The sequence below is a fragment of the Dermacentor albipictus genome, chromosome 1 (genome assembly GCF_038994185.2).
Source record: "Dermacentor albipictus isolate Rhodes 1998 colony chromosome 1, USDA_Dalb.pri_finalv2, whole genome shotgun sequence".
Lineage (NCBI taxonomy): Eukaryota > Metazoa > Arthropoda > Arachnida > Ixodida > Ixodidae > Dermacentor > Dermacentor albipictus.
Window position 1 is genome coordinate 85,832,735 of NC_091821.1, and position 16,049 is coordinate 85,848,783.

Sequence of the window (16,049 nt, forward strand, 5' to 3'; positions counted from 1 at the left end):
GCCGTCTGTCGGGCACCGTTTTATTCAGCGACAGTGATGGCGTATGGAACGTCACCACTCCCCGCTCGAAGTCGGGACATTTGAATTGCGCTAAAGGTATGCGTACCCTTTAGACGCACTTTTCTGGTAAATTAAGTTATGTCACGAAAAAAGCACTGCGAGGTTTCTGGAATGGTATTTCAACAGTCCCCGTCAATGTTACATTTGCGTTTAGCGTCCCTTTAAGAGCTCTTTCTGCTTCAGCTGCCGATGTACGCACAAGCCGTCGACACCGAAGTTGCGGACGCCTGCTCGCTTGCCGGCGTACACAACGACCTCGAGTTTTAAATGGAGTGTCGAACGCCATCGAACGCTTCCTCTCCGTTGCGGACTCCCGGCAACTGACAGATGAGCCGAATGAGCTGACTGCGAAATTTAAACGCAGAAATAAAATATGGCGCTGGCGCGCTGCCACGGAGGAACATGGAGGAGCCAGTCGTGACCGCGCCCCACACGCCAGTCGGTCAGCTCGCATCATTATCTGGTAGCGGCACACGAAACATTCCTTGATGCGCGCACCGAACGCGATTGCTCCTTGGTTGGAATATTGTTTTTGTTTTTCTTTCGTTTTGTATTTGTTTTGGGGCTGTCAAGTTGGGGGTGCGGCCCCTACACGGGTATATGCGGTATATGCTAGTGGTCTGTATGCAGATCACGCATACAGACCACCTTTATACTGGCGCTACGGGTGTTAACTGTGCAATCATTCCGCGCACTGTCAGCTCCAAACCATATCGGTATGACTGCAACCGCAGTAACCTTTATACTATATACAGGTACAGTTTTTTTTACAAATACGAGTAACTGTCCATAACCGCTTTTAGAAGAAAGAATAACAACAGCCGCGTGGGTTTGGATGTTTTGGTCCTGTTTCGTTAGGTCGGAAGGCAGTCTTGTATTCCTAAAATTTACAGGGTTAATATAAACTTAACTCCAGCGCCAGGTGTCCTGTTTCCAATTCTGCAACATAACGTCTGGCGCGCCCCAATTATCTTTCGTTCGCTCCTGTTTGTTGTACTCCGCCTGACGTCAGCTTTAGACCTGACGAAAATAATCTAAACGTTCAAACACATGCGGTTATTAGTTATTTAGGCCAAAGAACATCGATTACCTGTAAAATGTGAATATGCGCACCTTTACAGCTGCTGCTATGTTTACGTTGTAAGGGCAATGACTAACGGTAGGCTGGAACGGCGTCCTAAAAACGTTCTAATATGTAAGATTCGCGTTAGCGCCCAGCGCGTTGAATGCAAAGTCAAGAAGCAAGCCTCAGCTGCCGTATACGTGTTCTGATGGTTAGGGCCGCTGCATACACCGTACCTAGAGCGCTTGAAGCCTCGGAGGGCTCGGATACGGCTGGAATGGGCACCGTTGGTTCCACTGGTAGTGGCTCTGCTGCAGAGGCACGTAAAGGCGACTCGTTGCACAATGGCGGGGACTGTGCTGGAGGCCACGGTGCAGTCTCCTCGGACACGCCTTCGTCCACGTCTACAGGCGGCATTCTCAACGGTGGCGCTGACGGAGCTGCTGGCTGCGGATCCTCGGGGATCATTTCGGCCCCGTCCTGGGCCGGCACTGCCTGTTCATTCAGAAAGCGCGTCTCGCCCTCTACTGGAACCCGCGGGAGGGACACTTGGCTCGTAGAGGCCGTCGAGGTCTCCGGAACAGGTGCCGGCGCGGCTTCTGTATCAATGGGGAGGTCAGGCAAGATTCGAAGCACCGCGCGATGTTAATAATACGTGTATAGGCTACCCAAGCACCGCGAGCGGCGCCACTGCTCCTGACGGGTAGCGCCATCTGTGGCAGAAAAAGTCGAAACTGGGAATATCTACTGCGCATTTCTGCTGCGCCGCGCTGCAGCCGCTCGCTTTTTGTGCAGGTGCAGGGCCCTCTCCTCGCTTTGCACGTGCGGCGCGTCACAATGTACCGCCTTCAGTGCAGCTTCAAAAAGATCGGCCAGCTATTTTAGGAAAGCCAACTTGTTAAAAGGAGAAAAGCTCGTCAGTCACGTAAACTCTGTGGAGCAGACGATCAACGGCAACGATGCACAGCTCAATGCAAAACGTATTTCCCAAGTGAGCGACAACATCGTGTACGACGTGTGCCTCGAGATGAGTGTCATTCTGTGATATGTTAAAAATACTGATTATCTATACACACTGCGAAATGAAGCCGCGTACTCTCGATGTTCTTCCTTGTTGAATATGAAGCATATGCTTTAGTTGTTTTGATATGGCAGCCTTACAGTTGTTGTCGTCTACTGTCGGGGACGAACGTTTGCGGCGTGGGAAAAAAAATAATTTTACGGCCATGGCATCCCACTGAAAAGCCTGCGAAAATACACTTTTGCTTCGCCCGTTGGAGCATCACCCACTGACTTGGCGGCGAGGCAGCTGAAATTTAAGCACTGGGAAGCCGGTTGAACTGATCACCTCGTTGATTTCGGTGGTCGCGTCATGCCTGCACTCGAGTTTTGTGAAAGTATCGGCTTTACAGGTGCATAAAACCTGCTGCGCGAAGGCGGTTCAGTGTGAGTGGTGCAGAATTAAAGGCGTGATATGGTATCGTGCGCGTGATGCGCTCGCGTAATTAGCACGCTAGTGAACGCACACTCGAAACAGTGTGCTAGTGTTTATATTAGTAAACGTAAGCATATTATGTTGCCTTTATTTTCGCTTTATAGGGCAGCCTGGATTATTGTGGCAGAGCTGCAAACTTGGAGTTAGCTTTGGAAATGCGCACCATGCCATGTTGCTGAATATTTGTGGAGGCAAGTTTGGAAGGCAGCTGCATTTGAAAAGTAGTGACAAATGGCTTCACTGTCTCGCCCTTAATTTTTTTCTTTCATAGCTGCAGTGGTCGTGCCATGAAAAGCGGAATTCTTGCGTTCGAGAAGGCAGATGCGCCTGCAAAGCTGGCATTACGGCTCAGTGCAAGCACACAGATGCGGTGTGCATTTACGTCAACAATAAAGAAGTAAATTCATGCACCAGCCAGCCCTATAAATGGGGCAAGCCAAGCGGAAAGCCAAAGAGACGCTTAGAACAAGATGTCTCGGACCTCTTCCCAAATGAGTTAGAAAAACATTCATGCTGTAGAATGCACTGCTTCAGTGAAGTAACTGCACTGGTACTGAAGGTACGAGAATTAGGGGCTCGTTACGACACAGCAGCCCACGACACCGCAATACTTCGGACCGCGCTTTTCCGTTCGGCGGGGCCGCTTTTGCCATAGCGGAAACTCAACTTCGCGCAAGAAGCCTTTTGACAACATTCCCAGCTGGCGACGCGATGCCCCATTGCCTTGGCTCGACTGAATAGCACGGGCGCGCATGTGCAGTGGCCGCCTGCAAACTGGTTGCGCCTGGCTGCGCGGGCGCCATCTATCCCCAGTTTTGCACGGCTCGCTCGCTAGAGCAGCAGTGCGCGCTGTCGTCGCGCGCCCAAACTTGAGCTTGGGTTCCCTATAGGTCGAAACTCAGGCGCTAATAGATGCAGTGAAAATACATACTACTGTAGTACGGTGCAATAATTTAGCAATATTATGGGTTACGACGCCACTACGTGGCAGTAGTATCGAGCTCATTACAAAACGAAATACCTGCATACAATCTTCTGGCGATCATGGTAGAAGATGGAAAATTCTAAAATTATTACTTCACACCTTGTGACATGATTAATCGGTGCTATATCATACGTCGATTTGTCTTATCGGTTTTATTTTGCGTAATTTTTTTTCTTCGCGCTTTTACAGCGAAGCTGTTAAAGCGAGCACCGCAACGGTTTTCGTGCTATGGCGAATGGTGGCGTGGTCGATACCAAATATAAATGCAGCGCAACGCGTGTCTGAGTTGTTTTCAAACGTAATGAACAATTATTATAAAATGATTATAATATGATGAATGATTATGTCACGTGGTCATCGCACATCACGTCCGTATGCGCCAGCGCTTCTAGATCAATGGGCTACATACGCAGCAACTTACATAATTCTACTAACGGTATTCGTAAACTAGCTTACCTAACTTCTGTCCAACCTCAAGTCGAGCTCGCCGCACCTGTCTGGTCTCCCGATCAGAATCAGAATCAATTCAGAATAGGGCTGCGTGATTTGTTCCGCGTTGTTATGACTATACCACCAGTATAATGCAAATTAAACTCTACCTCTCCCTACAAATATTACGTATTCTTCGCGTCATTTCTCTATAGTCATTATTTCATAAATTTGTCCATAGCACAACGTCATCACACTTGCATATTGAAGTTCCTCATTGTAGGCCACGGAGATAGTACAACCAGTTGAACTTAATTTGCACCTACTGCAAAACACTGGCATTTAACTCCCCCGCACTCCCAGGAGCCATTCGTCTTTGGAACGAACCTTCTTGATGCCATAGCCTCTGAGAGTCACCACGAAAAATTCCGTCATCTACTAATCATACATTTGTTTTATGATAGCTTTACATAATTGCACGCCTTACCAGTCAGTCCCCCCCCCCACCCCCTTTTTTTTGTGGGTCTTATTTTAATGTTCTTTAAAATCCACTTATTTGTGAGTTTACTTATTGTACTCATGTGTTAGCTTCTAAATCTTTCGTAATAGCTAAATTTTACGGTATACTCGTTTTCATGCTTTTCTAATTTTTATAAGTGTTTCTAAGACAGTTTTCTTGCATTTTGCACTGCCCTGCTGAGTTTTATATTTTCCTAAATGTAACGACTTGTATATATTATCCGTCACTTGCCTTATATTGTTGCTATTCATGTATTGAATTGCAACTACCGTTCTTTCTTATTAGTGCCTTCACGTTTTCTCTACATCACCATGTACGTAATACCTCCAGGGTCCTGTAATGTATGTTAATAAATAAATGAATAAATAAATGTACTTTGTGTAGTACTCATTCAAATAAACAAATCATTGCGCAGGGTTCTCTTCCGTATTTTTTTTTTTAGCCAGTGATCTTTTTTTTTTTCATGTCGCGTTTAACCGGCTCCCCGTTAAGAGAACGTGTCGTAAGCCATTTGGAACTTGCTGCGAGACATAATTGTCGCTGAGAGAATGCACGCAACCCACAGACATGAAATAAAAAACAATGACGGCGACCATGGGCGTTCTTCCAAGTAACTACTTTCAGCGACGTACGAATCCAAGAATAATTAAATAATTTAATTGAGAGGTTTTACGTGCCAAAATCTCGACATCATTATGGGGCACGCCGTAGTGGGGGACTCGGATTAATTTTGACCACCAGGGCATATTTAAATAAAATTATGGGGTTTTACGTGCCAAAATCACTTTCTGATTATGAGGCACGCCGTATAGTGGAGGGCTCCGGAAATTTCGACCACCTGGAGTTCTTTAACAAGCACCTAAATCTAAGTACACGGGTGTTTTCGCCCCATCGAAATGCGGCCGCCGTGACCGGGATTCAATCCCGCGACCTCGTGCTCATCAGCCCAACACCATAACCACTGAGCAACCACGGCGGGTCACCAGGGCGATCGCGCACACAATGCACGGTGCAGGGGCGTTTTTGAATCCCGCCGGGATTCGATTCCGCGCCCTTAGGACTAAGTATAGCGCGACGTCATAGCCACTATGCCACTACGGCAGGTGAATCCAAGAATAAACGCACACATGGCCGTCGTTCACAAAAAGGCGTCGTTCACACCTGAAGAAACAACCAGTAATAAAAGAATCTAATCTCAGAGTTATACAGTTCTATTGACGTATCACTTCTACTTGCACCCTGTAACCTTTTACATAATAGGTTCTCACGAGTCCCCTGGTTCTTGCTGCTGCCAAGAATCTTTATATCACGAAACCGGTCGTTCACGCTTGCAGTCCTTACAGGGCGTAGGTAGATGCGTGAGTTCGTTTTTATTTAAACTTAGCTCATGTTCACTGGTTAATTCAGACATCAGCCAGTCGGTTCAACGTAGGACTTGCCGCACGCGTCAAGGGGATCTCATACACAACTCCCGTATCCCATTCGGGATATGCTGTGGCGTGTTTTTTCCCACAGGCTTGCCGACTTGTTCCGTCACCCGAGGACGAGGGCAAAGCTAAGCTAGCTTAACAGGGACTGAGAAAGCGAGTTGTACGCCATACCTGCCTGCAACCATGTTGAGGTTGTGGGTCATCCTGTGAATACATGAAACCACTGCAGCTCTTAAAGTCCTTGTACTCGTACTCACTCTCGTTGCTCTCCTCGATCGCACCTCTTACCTTCTGCAGGACGGTCTCCACCACCGAGGTCAACAAGGAACCAGGGAATCCTGCCATGTTGAGGCGATGCACCTCATTGTCGAAAGACGCTTGCATCCTGAGCACATGATTTTCTGAGTGCGGATTCCAGTCAAAGTATGGCATTGCGCCATCTTACTATCTTAGAATGGGCTGAGTCATGTGGTACCAGCCCATTATTCGCCCGCGCCGAGTATCGCCAGTAAACATACTTGCTATTAAATGCTAAACTTAGGTCTAAGAACTGCGAGTTGTTACAAAGTGGAAGTTCATGCGTAAACAGAGGCCGTTCTCGTGCTGTCTAAAAATGCTTGAGTAGGCAAGGCTTTAAGAACAAAATTATGGCAATAACCATCCTTGCTGATTATCGAAGTCAGGGCGAAGAAGTTCTTCCCTGCCCATGGCACAAAGCCCAAGCGAACTCACATTCTCCCAGGGAAACGCTCGCTCGAGGACCGCCACACGCGCAGGCCGCGAATACGCGGATCGGAACCAGAGGCAGTTGCAGACGCTGCGCGCCGCACCGAATTCGCCTTCGACAAAGTCCTTTTGAAAGTACGCGTCCCGCAAGTGGCCGCACTCAATCGGCGCCATCAACGGCCTGTTCGGCGGCGGCCGTTCGGTTGGCGTGCCGCTGTTTTTCGGCCGCGCGTATAACGTCGGTCTGTCGCTTCGCCTCCTGCCTCGCTATTTCGGTACGCATCGCATACCTCTGTAGTCTCCGCAGAGCCTTCGCGCGCAAGCTCACGTCGGCGTGCTTACGCATGCGGAGATGATGCGGGACAGATCGCACGCGTCCAAGCGCAGCGCAAGTACGAATATGTTCGAGACCCTATATTGGGCGCTGTGGCTGCCCCACGTTTTCACGCGTCCGGCTGTGCAGCTACGGTGTGGTACAATCAACACGGAGTGAGGCAGATTTTTTACTATGTGAGAATGGGCTTTTTCTTTACCTTTTGTGTTGATCCAACGACTCTAAAGATAAAACAATTGCGTTTATCAATATTTCAGCATTTTTAAGCACTGTCAAAAACAAAGTACGAAACAATGTCTGTCATACATGGGGCGAATCACGTGGTGCACGTCTCTCGCAGAGGCAAACCTCCATTCCTCCGGAGGCGCGGCAAATGCAAGGCGCACAAGTGCGAGCTTGCACATGTCGGCAAACATAAGTGCAGCCTGGGCTTAAAACCTGGGCTTACGTTCCTTTCCCTCGGGGTGTTTTCTAGGGCCCATTGTTGTATATACAAGTAGAGGTCTACGCGCAACAGAGCGCTGCTAGCGCAACCGAGCCACGTCTGTTTATGGCGCGCACAGCCGTACCGGCGAGTGGAGCAAGGAGAGAAGGCGCCAAGCCAGTATAGCTATAGAGGCTAGACAGGCTAGAAAGGCTAGATAACCTTCTAGCCTCTATAGTATAGCGGTGTGCGAGCGGACGCGTGGGAGAGCGCGCGCATGCGCGTGTAGCAACGAGGGGCCGAGCCCACAGCGGTCAGAGAACTGGCGCATGGGTGTACGCGCGCATCGGCGACAAACTCTGTGACCTTGGACGGCCTCACCTTTGACTTTGGCTACGATTAGGCAAAGAAATGCTATGCATTTAAAACACGCCACAACATATGCCAAATGTGATACACGAGTTTTGTATGATTTCCCCTGACGTGCAGCAAGTCCTACGTTGCACACACTGGTCTGAATGAACGAACCAGAGAACATGATCTGAGTACAAAGAAAAATGAATTATCGCATCTTCCTACGCACTGCAAGGACTGAAAGTATGAACCATCGGTTTCGTGATACAAAGATCCTAGGCAGCAGCAAGAACCAGACTGCTCCTGAATTAATGAAAGCCGATTACATAGAAAACATTAGAGGGCGCAAGTGTAATAATAATAATAATATTTGGGGTTTTACGTGCCAAAACCACTTTCTGATTATGAGGCACGCCGTAGTGGAGGACTCCGGAAATTTTCACCACCTGGGGTTCTTTAACGTGCACCTAAATCTAAGCACACGGGTGTTTTCGCATTTCGCCCCCATCGAAATGCGGCGCAAGTGTAAGGCGATACATCAATACAGCTGTATTATATTCTTTGAATGCTGGTTGTCTCGTCAGGTGTGAATGATGCCATCTGCGCATGTGATCATGCGTATATTTATTACTAAGTTCGTCCCTGAATTAACTCAGAAATGCCGCCCATCGTCGTCGTCATTGTTTTTCTTTCGTGTCTATTGTTAGCGTGCGTTGCTTTAGAGGCAATTATGTCTCCCAACAATCCAGGTTGGAAGTCAGCCGGGAGTTTGTACGGCTGAGGCGGTGAAAGCAGGCGCCGTGGTACTGCAACGCAGCCTGTGTGGGAACGGTCATTGAGAAAGGCCAGCCACTGCTTCTGCGTTCGGGCGAGGCCGTGAGCCAGCAAATAGACCCGTAGTACTTTCGAAGGGTGTGGAAACTCGCTTATACAGGGCGTTTCTTTTACAGCGAAGCTGTTAGCCTCTAGTTGTGTGGGATTTTTCGTGGGCTCGTGCTGTGCTCACCCGAAAACACTACCGCCACCTAGCGGCCGCAGCCACGCATACAGACCTCAAATGGCAGCTGGAAAAGGGTTTCGCCTTTGAGTGGACGCGTAGCAGAATTAGGTTTTCTCGTACATTCAATTTACAATCCCATGCTATCATGTGTGCAGTTTCTGTGAAAGTCGTACTTTAAGAATTTTCTGATGCAACTTACTTTGAAAAATTCAATTAGTTCAATAAGGCACCTGTACCCGCTTGGCGGAGGGCCTAGAAGGATGAGGATATACGCTGCACTTCGGCAACACGTGCTTTGTGGTGTTCGTGCTTGACTAACGTCAGCAACAGCTTCGCTGCACATCGACTTTCACAAGGTAGAATGGAGGCCGATTTTTTAGAACATAAAGATTTTGTATAAAAAAGTAATGAGCAAAGCTAACGTGGCGTTTTTGCAGACGAGTTCCTAGGCGAGGCGGACATATACTTTGCTGCTAATAACGTGAGCTTAAGAAGATTGATTAACAAAAATTCCCGAATTAACATCTTTACTACTGCCTTGAGGGTAGTTGTCTAAATGGAAAATATGAAGGCAGTGACATTTTTTCAGGCACACCCATCCTTTCAACATGTTGAAAACCGCACCTAATTCGAAATATTCATCGTCAGATTCCAAAGCTCTGTCGAGGCAATATCGAGACCGAGCGCCTCCCGCTGCGCGCCAGATTGCAACGATAGCCTGCTGCGGCAAATCCTGGCCTGACACACATCCGCACGTGCGTGCCAGGCAAAGCATGACATATTATTAGGCGCCGCGGCTGGCCGAGATGTCCACTTTCAAACTTTCTCGCACGGGGCGTTTCGGTCTGATAGCGAGGCCGCCACTACTGCGCTCCCGCGGCGCTCGGTTTCGATATTGCCTGCACTTACCGTTGAAATTTGATGATGACTATCTCGAATTAGGTGCGACTTTTAAGATTTTTGAAAGCTGAACGTGCATTAAAATGTGAGTGCCTTCAAGTTCGCCATTTAAATAACTGCCCCTATGCCCCAAATAAAAAAATTTAATTAATAATTTGTTGTTCGTTAGTCGATTAGTCTTCTGAAAGTCACGTTGTTAGCGGCATGGTGTGTCCGCCTCACCTAGGAACTCGAGTGCAAAAACGCCACGTTCGCTGCCCCTTATAGCCTTTTTATACAATATCTGCATTGTCTAAAAAAAAAAGCACTCTGTATAGCTTCGCTGTCTTCGATATGCCAATTGTCAGATTGGCGCGCACCTGTGAAGTACTTTTTTTTTCTTTATCTTCATCGAGGCTGCATTTGTAAAGTCACGCGGTATAATCGCTTTGGATTAAGTGATCGAATAGTTGACGACGTCTCATAGATTGGTTGGCTGTTTTATGGGCACTTACAATGCTGGTCGTCACCATCGTGCTGCATGGCTCGACCCGCTGACCGCCCAACAGAGAATTCATGGTCTGTTGTCAGAAAATACGGCTTCGTTTCACTACTCGCAAAACATATCTGTAATATCAGCGATGAAGCGTGAGTTGCGCGTTCTTGGTGTAGGTTCTGCGCCCTTATTGTGAACTGCAACGCACGAGTTTTCAGCACTATACACTGTAAAAGATGCGGTGCTAATGCGAGACGTATACGTGGAGTTTTCAACATTGTTGGATGGCAGTTTCAATGACATCACTACATCACTGTTCGTAATTTAGCAACTCTGAGATCGCTGCTGCTACACCTGCGTCGTATCGCACCGGAACATTTGATAAAACGCCTCATTTTAAATAGGGCATGTTATACACATTACATCACAATCAAATAACTGACCTAGTACGTGACAGCGACCTTCCGTTGGTAGGTATACTGCCCGATTTTCTAAGGAGCTTCAAAAATCTCACGCACCAGTCCTCTTCAAACACGGCAAACATCCATGCACGCATACCTGCATCTCTGGCACGTAAGTCCGCGACCGAAGCTTCGCGCTGTTCTTCGGTGGCCGCAGGCGGCTGCGCCCCCGACGACTCGTCTTCGACCACGACCACCGGTGTGACACTTGCCGGCTCGACAGGCTGCGCGAGAGGCACTCATGTCTCACATGAGGACTTGGATTTGTTGGCTGCAATCCATCGTTATATCTGCATTGCCGTAGTCGATCATGTCAGAAGAATAGTTTGTTGTCGGGCTAGTTGGCTCAACGTCTTGCAAAGGCAAGCGCGGAAGCGGTGCGAAAAAGAGAGACCAGACAGGAAAGATGCTGAAAGACAGGAAAGAGTGTGTTTCCTGTCTGGTCTCTTTTTTGTTGTTTTTTGCAACAATTGTGTGCTCCCCTTTGCAAGATGTCAGAAGAATCCTGGGTCGCCGTAGATAAGGAACGTGCTGTTGCACGTGCGTCTAAAGTGTTGCCAAAAGGGATGTGCATGCTTATGTAGCTTTCTCTATCACCATTTACTGCGCATGGATTAAGGCCGGCTTTCCGCCGCCCTCTTTCTCCCTATGTAGACAAGAGGATGCAGGTACAGAGTGCGCAACTCCTTACGTTATCCGCGAGAGGGGTGGGACTTTTTGCTACAATGGCAGGAAAAAAAATATACTGTGGCGTAAGCTATTTATTGGCATTATTTCCTGATCAGCTGTCAATTAATTGTGTGAAATTTATCGTGTGACAAAATTATGAAGATGCGGCCTAACCTCTACCACAGGGATAACGCAACCATAAATTAAAGATAAATGCGTGGGTCATGATAATGGCAGACGACAAGAAACAAATTATAAAGTCGGCGAAGTACAATAGTGTTATGCTTGTGTCGCTACGTTACATTAGTGTTTGCTCCACGTCAGTCTCCCCTCCCCCCGCCCCCACACACACCCCTCCATTAAAGTCGGACATTTGCTTCTTATAGACATTTCTCATTTAGCTATAATGTACGAATCAATTCCTTTCTACAGAATAATTTCATACAAAGTCGAAACTATACAGTACTATTTGGCGCAAGGCGCAAATGGTATACGTACTTCACGATTGACCGAGCTGTATGAAACGCATTAAATAGCGAATAGAGCGACAACTGACATTGACCACCTACAACATTCTCGCTAAACCTCAGCGAGAGATTCAGCACTTCAGAAGACAGATGAATAATTTATGTTTCTGAATCATTAGAATCTTATACGCCCTTCGGGCGGCGCAACGCGACTGCAAACAGGGCCGTGACGATCTCGCCCCCACATTGCACCGCATTCTTCAAACACACAGCCCACCCTGCAGAGGTGCACGTACGGGCGCTGCAGCGGGCTTTGCTTCGTCACTTGAGCCTTGCCTCTTGGTTCGGTGTCCCCTGCGATGCCTGGAGGCCGCTGCGCTAGAGCGCTTTCGCTTTCGCCTCTCCCGGTCTCCAGACGTTCCAGCGGCAGTCACTGCCACCGGCGCTGCCGCAGGTGGCGTTTTGGCAGTGCCAGCAGCGGCGACAAATACATCACCCGGCTCTGAGCCCACCGACTGCCTGGAAGACTTGGAGGATCGCGAGGACGACATAGCTGGTGTCAGTGAACCTGACGAGCTTCCTCTTCTTCTGCTTCTACGTGCCTCGTATATAGTGTCACGCTGGTGCGTAGACAAGATATTTATGGCTGGCGGATTGCGTCTGGTGCCTATAATTGTCCCCACGTGTCGTGTCACGTTTGCCGTACTTAAGCGCGATGTCTTATTGGCTATGGCGTTCTGCTGCTGAGCGCGAAGTCACGGGGTAAATTTTTGGACGTGGCGGCGGCAATGTAAAGTGAGCGGGAGACGGAATTCAAAAACGCTGGTGCCCGTTTAGATTTCGGTGCACATTACAAAAACCTCAGGTGGTCAAATTTAATTCTGAGCTCACGAATCTAGAGCTCAGAATTACCGCATAAATCCATGAATCAACCAAATTATTTGAGTACAAATCTAAAGGAAAGGTGATTCTAATCATATGCAAGTGGCTCGAATATAGCTTAAGTAATCTTGCTGTGAAAGTTAAGTAAGCTTGCTGTGAAAGGTTTCAAATTGGATAACGTAGGAACGGCTGCTGTCACGTGACAGTGAAATTGATAGAAAGAGCTGTACCGAGTGCCTCACCGGCGACTGTTTAATTATCAAAACATAGAGGATTCGAGGCACAGTGGTTGTTATTCCTAGCCAAGAATCACAATAGAGGCGAGAACTGATGAATGAGTTATTATCCCATATAACAAAGATTCGCTAATTAATTATTAATTATTGATGTTAGCCCGCCGATGCCAATTGCGACTTGTAAGCTAACGACGATCTCATAGCAAATCACGTTTTAGAATAAATAAAGAACAGCCTTATTTGATGCGTAAAAGAGAAACCGAGTATGTCAGGAGCGCGCGTTATCAGGATATCAAATTACGTCACATGTTGGGACATGTGACACCCCGTGGCGCGCCCGCCGGAGCGCCAAGTTTCTCAAGGCAAAGCAATCTCTGCTGGCGGCTCGCAAATTTTAGTCGCTCCCATCCTCGCCGGCGTGACGTATCTGGCTTCACCGACCGCTGTCTGGTGCGTCGAAGACGTCAGAGTATATTTGCGCCTTTGAAGGCACGAGCAGACGTGCTGCACGCGTTTGGCTGGGGAAATGCAGGAGCCAAGTGGATGTGCCGTCATGCTTCGCTCAATCGGCTCTTGAGCGGAGCCAGGGCGCGTGTGGGCGCCTTCCGTGGTTGGCACGATCGCGCGTTGCGCGCACAAACACCACCGTTAGTGCTGCCGTGCAGTTGTGTGCACACCACAACGCCTGGTGCGTAACACTGGTATGAGCGGAACGGACAACATAAACATGGAAAGCTCTACAAAAGCCGACGGTTTTCCTTCGGCGTCATCTTGGGCAACACTGGGGTGCAACGCCTGCAACGCTACTGTCGTACTAACATTGATGCTTCAGAGATTCATCAGCGAATCTTATTGTTAATAAGGTTACTACACTGATCCACCGGGGACTTTTATTTTTTTCACCCCTGCAGTGAAGCTTGAGCAGACAAAAGAACCCCTATTTAAACAATGAGGGACTGTCATCGTGAAACACCCGGTATAAAGTGGAAGATGACTAAGTCAGTAATGCATTAAGCACCATACAGATTGGTTTCCGTCCGCTTGAATGTCACACTCGAAAGTCAGCAAATGCTGTCGCATCTAAAGATTCAAACGCGCTTGAAGTCAAACGCGCTTGAAGTCTGTTCACTTCAAATAATAAACGTTCCTTCAGAATCTCCTCCTTTCTCCCCTTTTTTAACATTTAATTGGTTGTCAACGAGAAGTCGCCTAAATTGGCACGATTCTGTTTAAACAATGATCAAAGGACAAAAAAATGAGCAATGGTATTTATGATACGAATAAGATAAATCAAGATTCTTCTTACAGACGACGTGCACCTCAGAGAATTTCGCAATGCCTTCAGTTATAAACCAAGGCTGCTCTGGTCCCACCGCACAATCAAATGCGTGAATAACTCGCATCGTGGCACCACTTGCCCGCTATAACCGTTGCGGTAGAGTGCTGCTTCGGCTCGGTGCATTACTGCCATGTGACGAAGCCAATGTACAAAGAAAGCCGAGTGCGACAGGCGTATTTACGGTGGAGGGGGAGGCAAGGGAAATACTCTCCTCCACCCCCCACTTTTGCCAGTGGGTGACAAAGTATGCCAAGTATACCACACGGCCTACTGAAATTCTTGATGAATATTTAAACAGTCCAGCACAACACGAGAAGTCATGAGGAAGCAGAATGACGTCGTCTAGAATAAACATTTATTTAACGAATTATGGGCTGAGCCCCCCCCCCTCCCCCCGGGCGATGCCGAAGCCTCTCCGCCCTTCACACATACCTAAAATGCCATTACCAGAGCTTTGTCACCCACATCATTTGAGGCTTCTTTTCACTTTCCTCGACCTTTTCGCTTGATATTTTACTGGTGCTAATAGCTTGCTGAATCATTGTTGGCGCAGACGTGCACAAGCTTTAATGCATGCTTTTGCTTTATTTCTGCAAATCCTAACAATAGGAGGGCACGCGCATTAGAAGCCCTAGCGGCGGCTGCCTCATCCGTATTTTCTCACTTCAACATTGTTTTAAATTTCCAATTTCTATGCACATACACAATATATTTAAACATATACGCAGGACAAATTTAATTACATGTTTAAAAGAGAAGGAGGTAGCCACTTAAAAATTATTTCTAAAGGTATGGATATATGCCTAGAGGATGAATATATTGCTGTATGTTCACCTCGCTTCAAATTGCTTTGCTTGCTTTCTGGACCCTGAAAAAAAACGTATGAAATTCAGGGACCCCTTCGGCAGAGTCTTTCATCAACGGCATGTGAAATGCACATCAATGATATGTGTCTCGGTATTGCTTCTCTTTACAGTAAACAATGCTAACGACTCATAAAAACACATTTCTAATCATTTATAACATAACATTTATTAGGATTGCAAATATCGTCCCTTGCATGCAGCGGTCATAAATATATACAGGGTGTCCCTATGAACTATAATTCACCAAGATTAAAAAAGAGCAATGCATTACTCGAAGAAAATCTAGTGCATATTGTTTCCAGTGCAGTGGAGTAGCTGGAAGTAATTTTTTCGTTACTGAGATTGTACTAAGGTCATTGTACTAAGGTACTAAGGTCAGGTTATCTGCCGCGCCCCGGCAGAAGTTACACGACGCGTTTGGTGTTAGTTGGAAACAAGCTGTGATAGCTGCTATCTTAGCGTAGATAAAGTGTACGAACTTCTTTTTTTCCACAATACCTATCACCAGAAAATCGAATTTACAACGTCAGTACAATGATTTAAAGGTTTATTTTGTTTCGCCCAAGTTGCCATGTCTTTCCCTAATAAGCAGAAGGTAAACATAATCCTTGCCTTGGGATCTCCACATGGCAACAAGAGCAACGCCGCAAATATATATATATATATATATATATATATATATATATATATATATATATATATATATATATATATATGAATGTGTGTGTGTGTGCGTGTGTGTGTGTGTGTGTGTGTGTGTGTGTGTGTGTGTGTGTGTGTGTGTGTGTTGACACGAACCTGTTTTTGCAGCACGTATACACTTTCATGAAAAATAAAACGGTGCAAACAAAGCCGCGATTTTTAAACATTCTATGCATTCGTGCGCGGTCAGAGTGGCTCTTCGGCCGCGTTATCAAAGGGCTTTTGTTATCAA

The 16,049-nt window shown here is 47.2% G+C and overlaps 1 protein-coding gene across 1 annotated transcript in view; it reads right to left on the reverse strand.

Annotated features, from left to right (window-relative positions):
• LOC135896240 (endothelin-converting enzyme 2-like) overlaps positions 1-12,348 on the reverse strand; it is a 39,120-nt gene extending 26,772 nt beyond the window's left edge. The window contains exons 1-3 of the mRNA XM_065424599.1: positions 12,089-12,348; positions 10,754-10,880; positions 1,360-1,722 (exon numbers count right to left, since the gene is read on the reverse strand). Coding sequence (XP_065280671.1) covers positions 1,360-1,722; positions 10,754-10,880; positions 12,089-12,343 — 745 coding nt within the window. The 5' untranslated portion in view covers positions 12,344-12,348. The remainder of the gene's footprint in view (positions 1-1,359; positions 1,723-10,753; positions 10,881-12,088) is intronic.
• Positions 12,349-16,049: the final 3,701 nt, after the last annotated feature.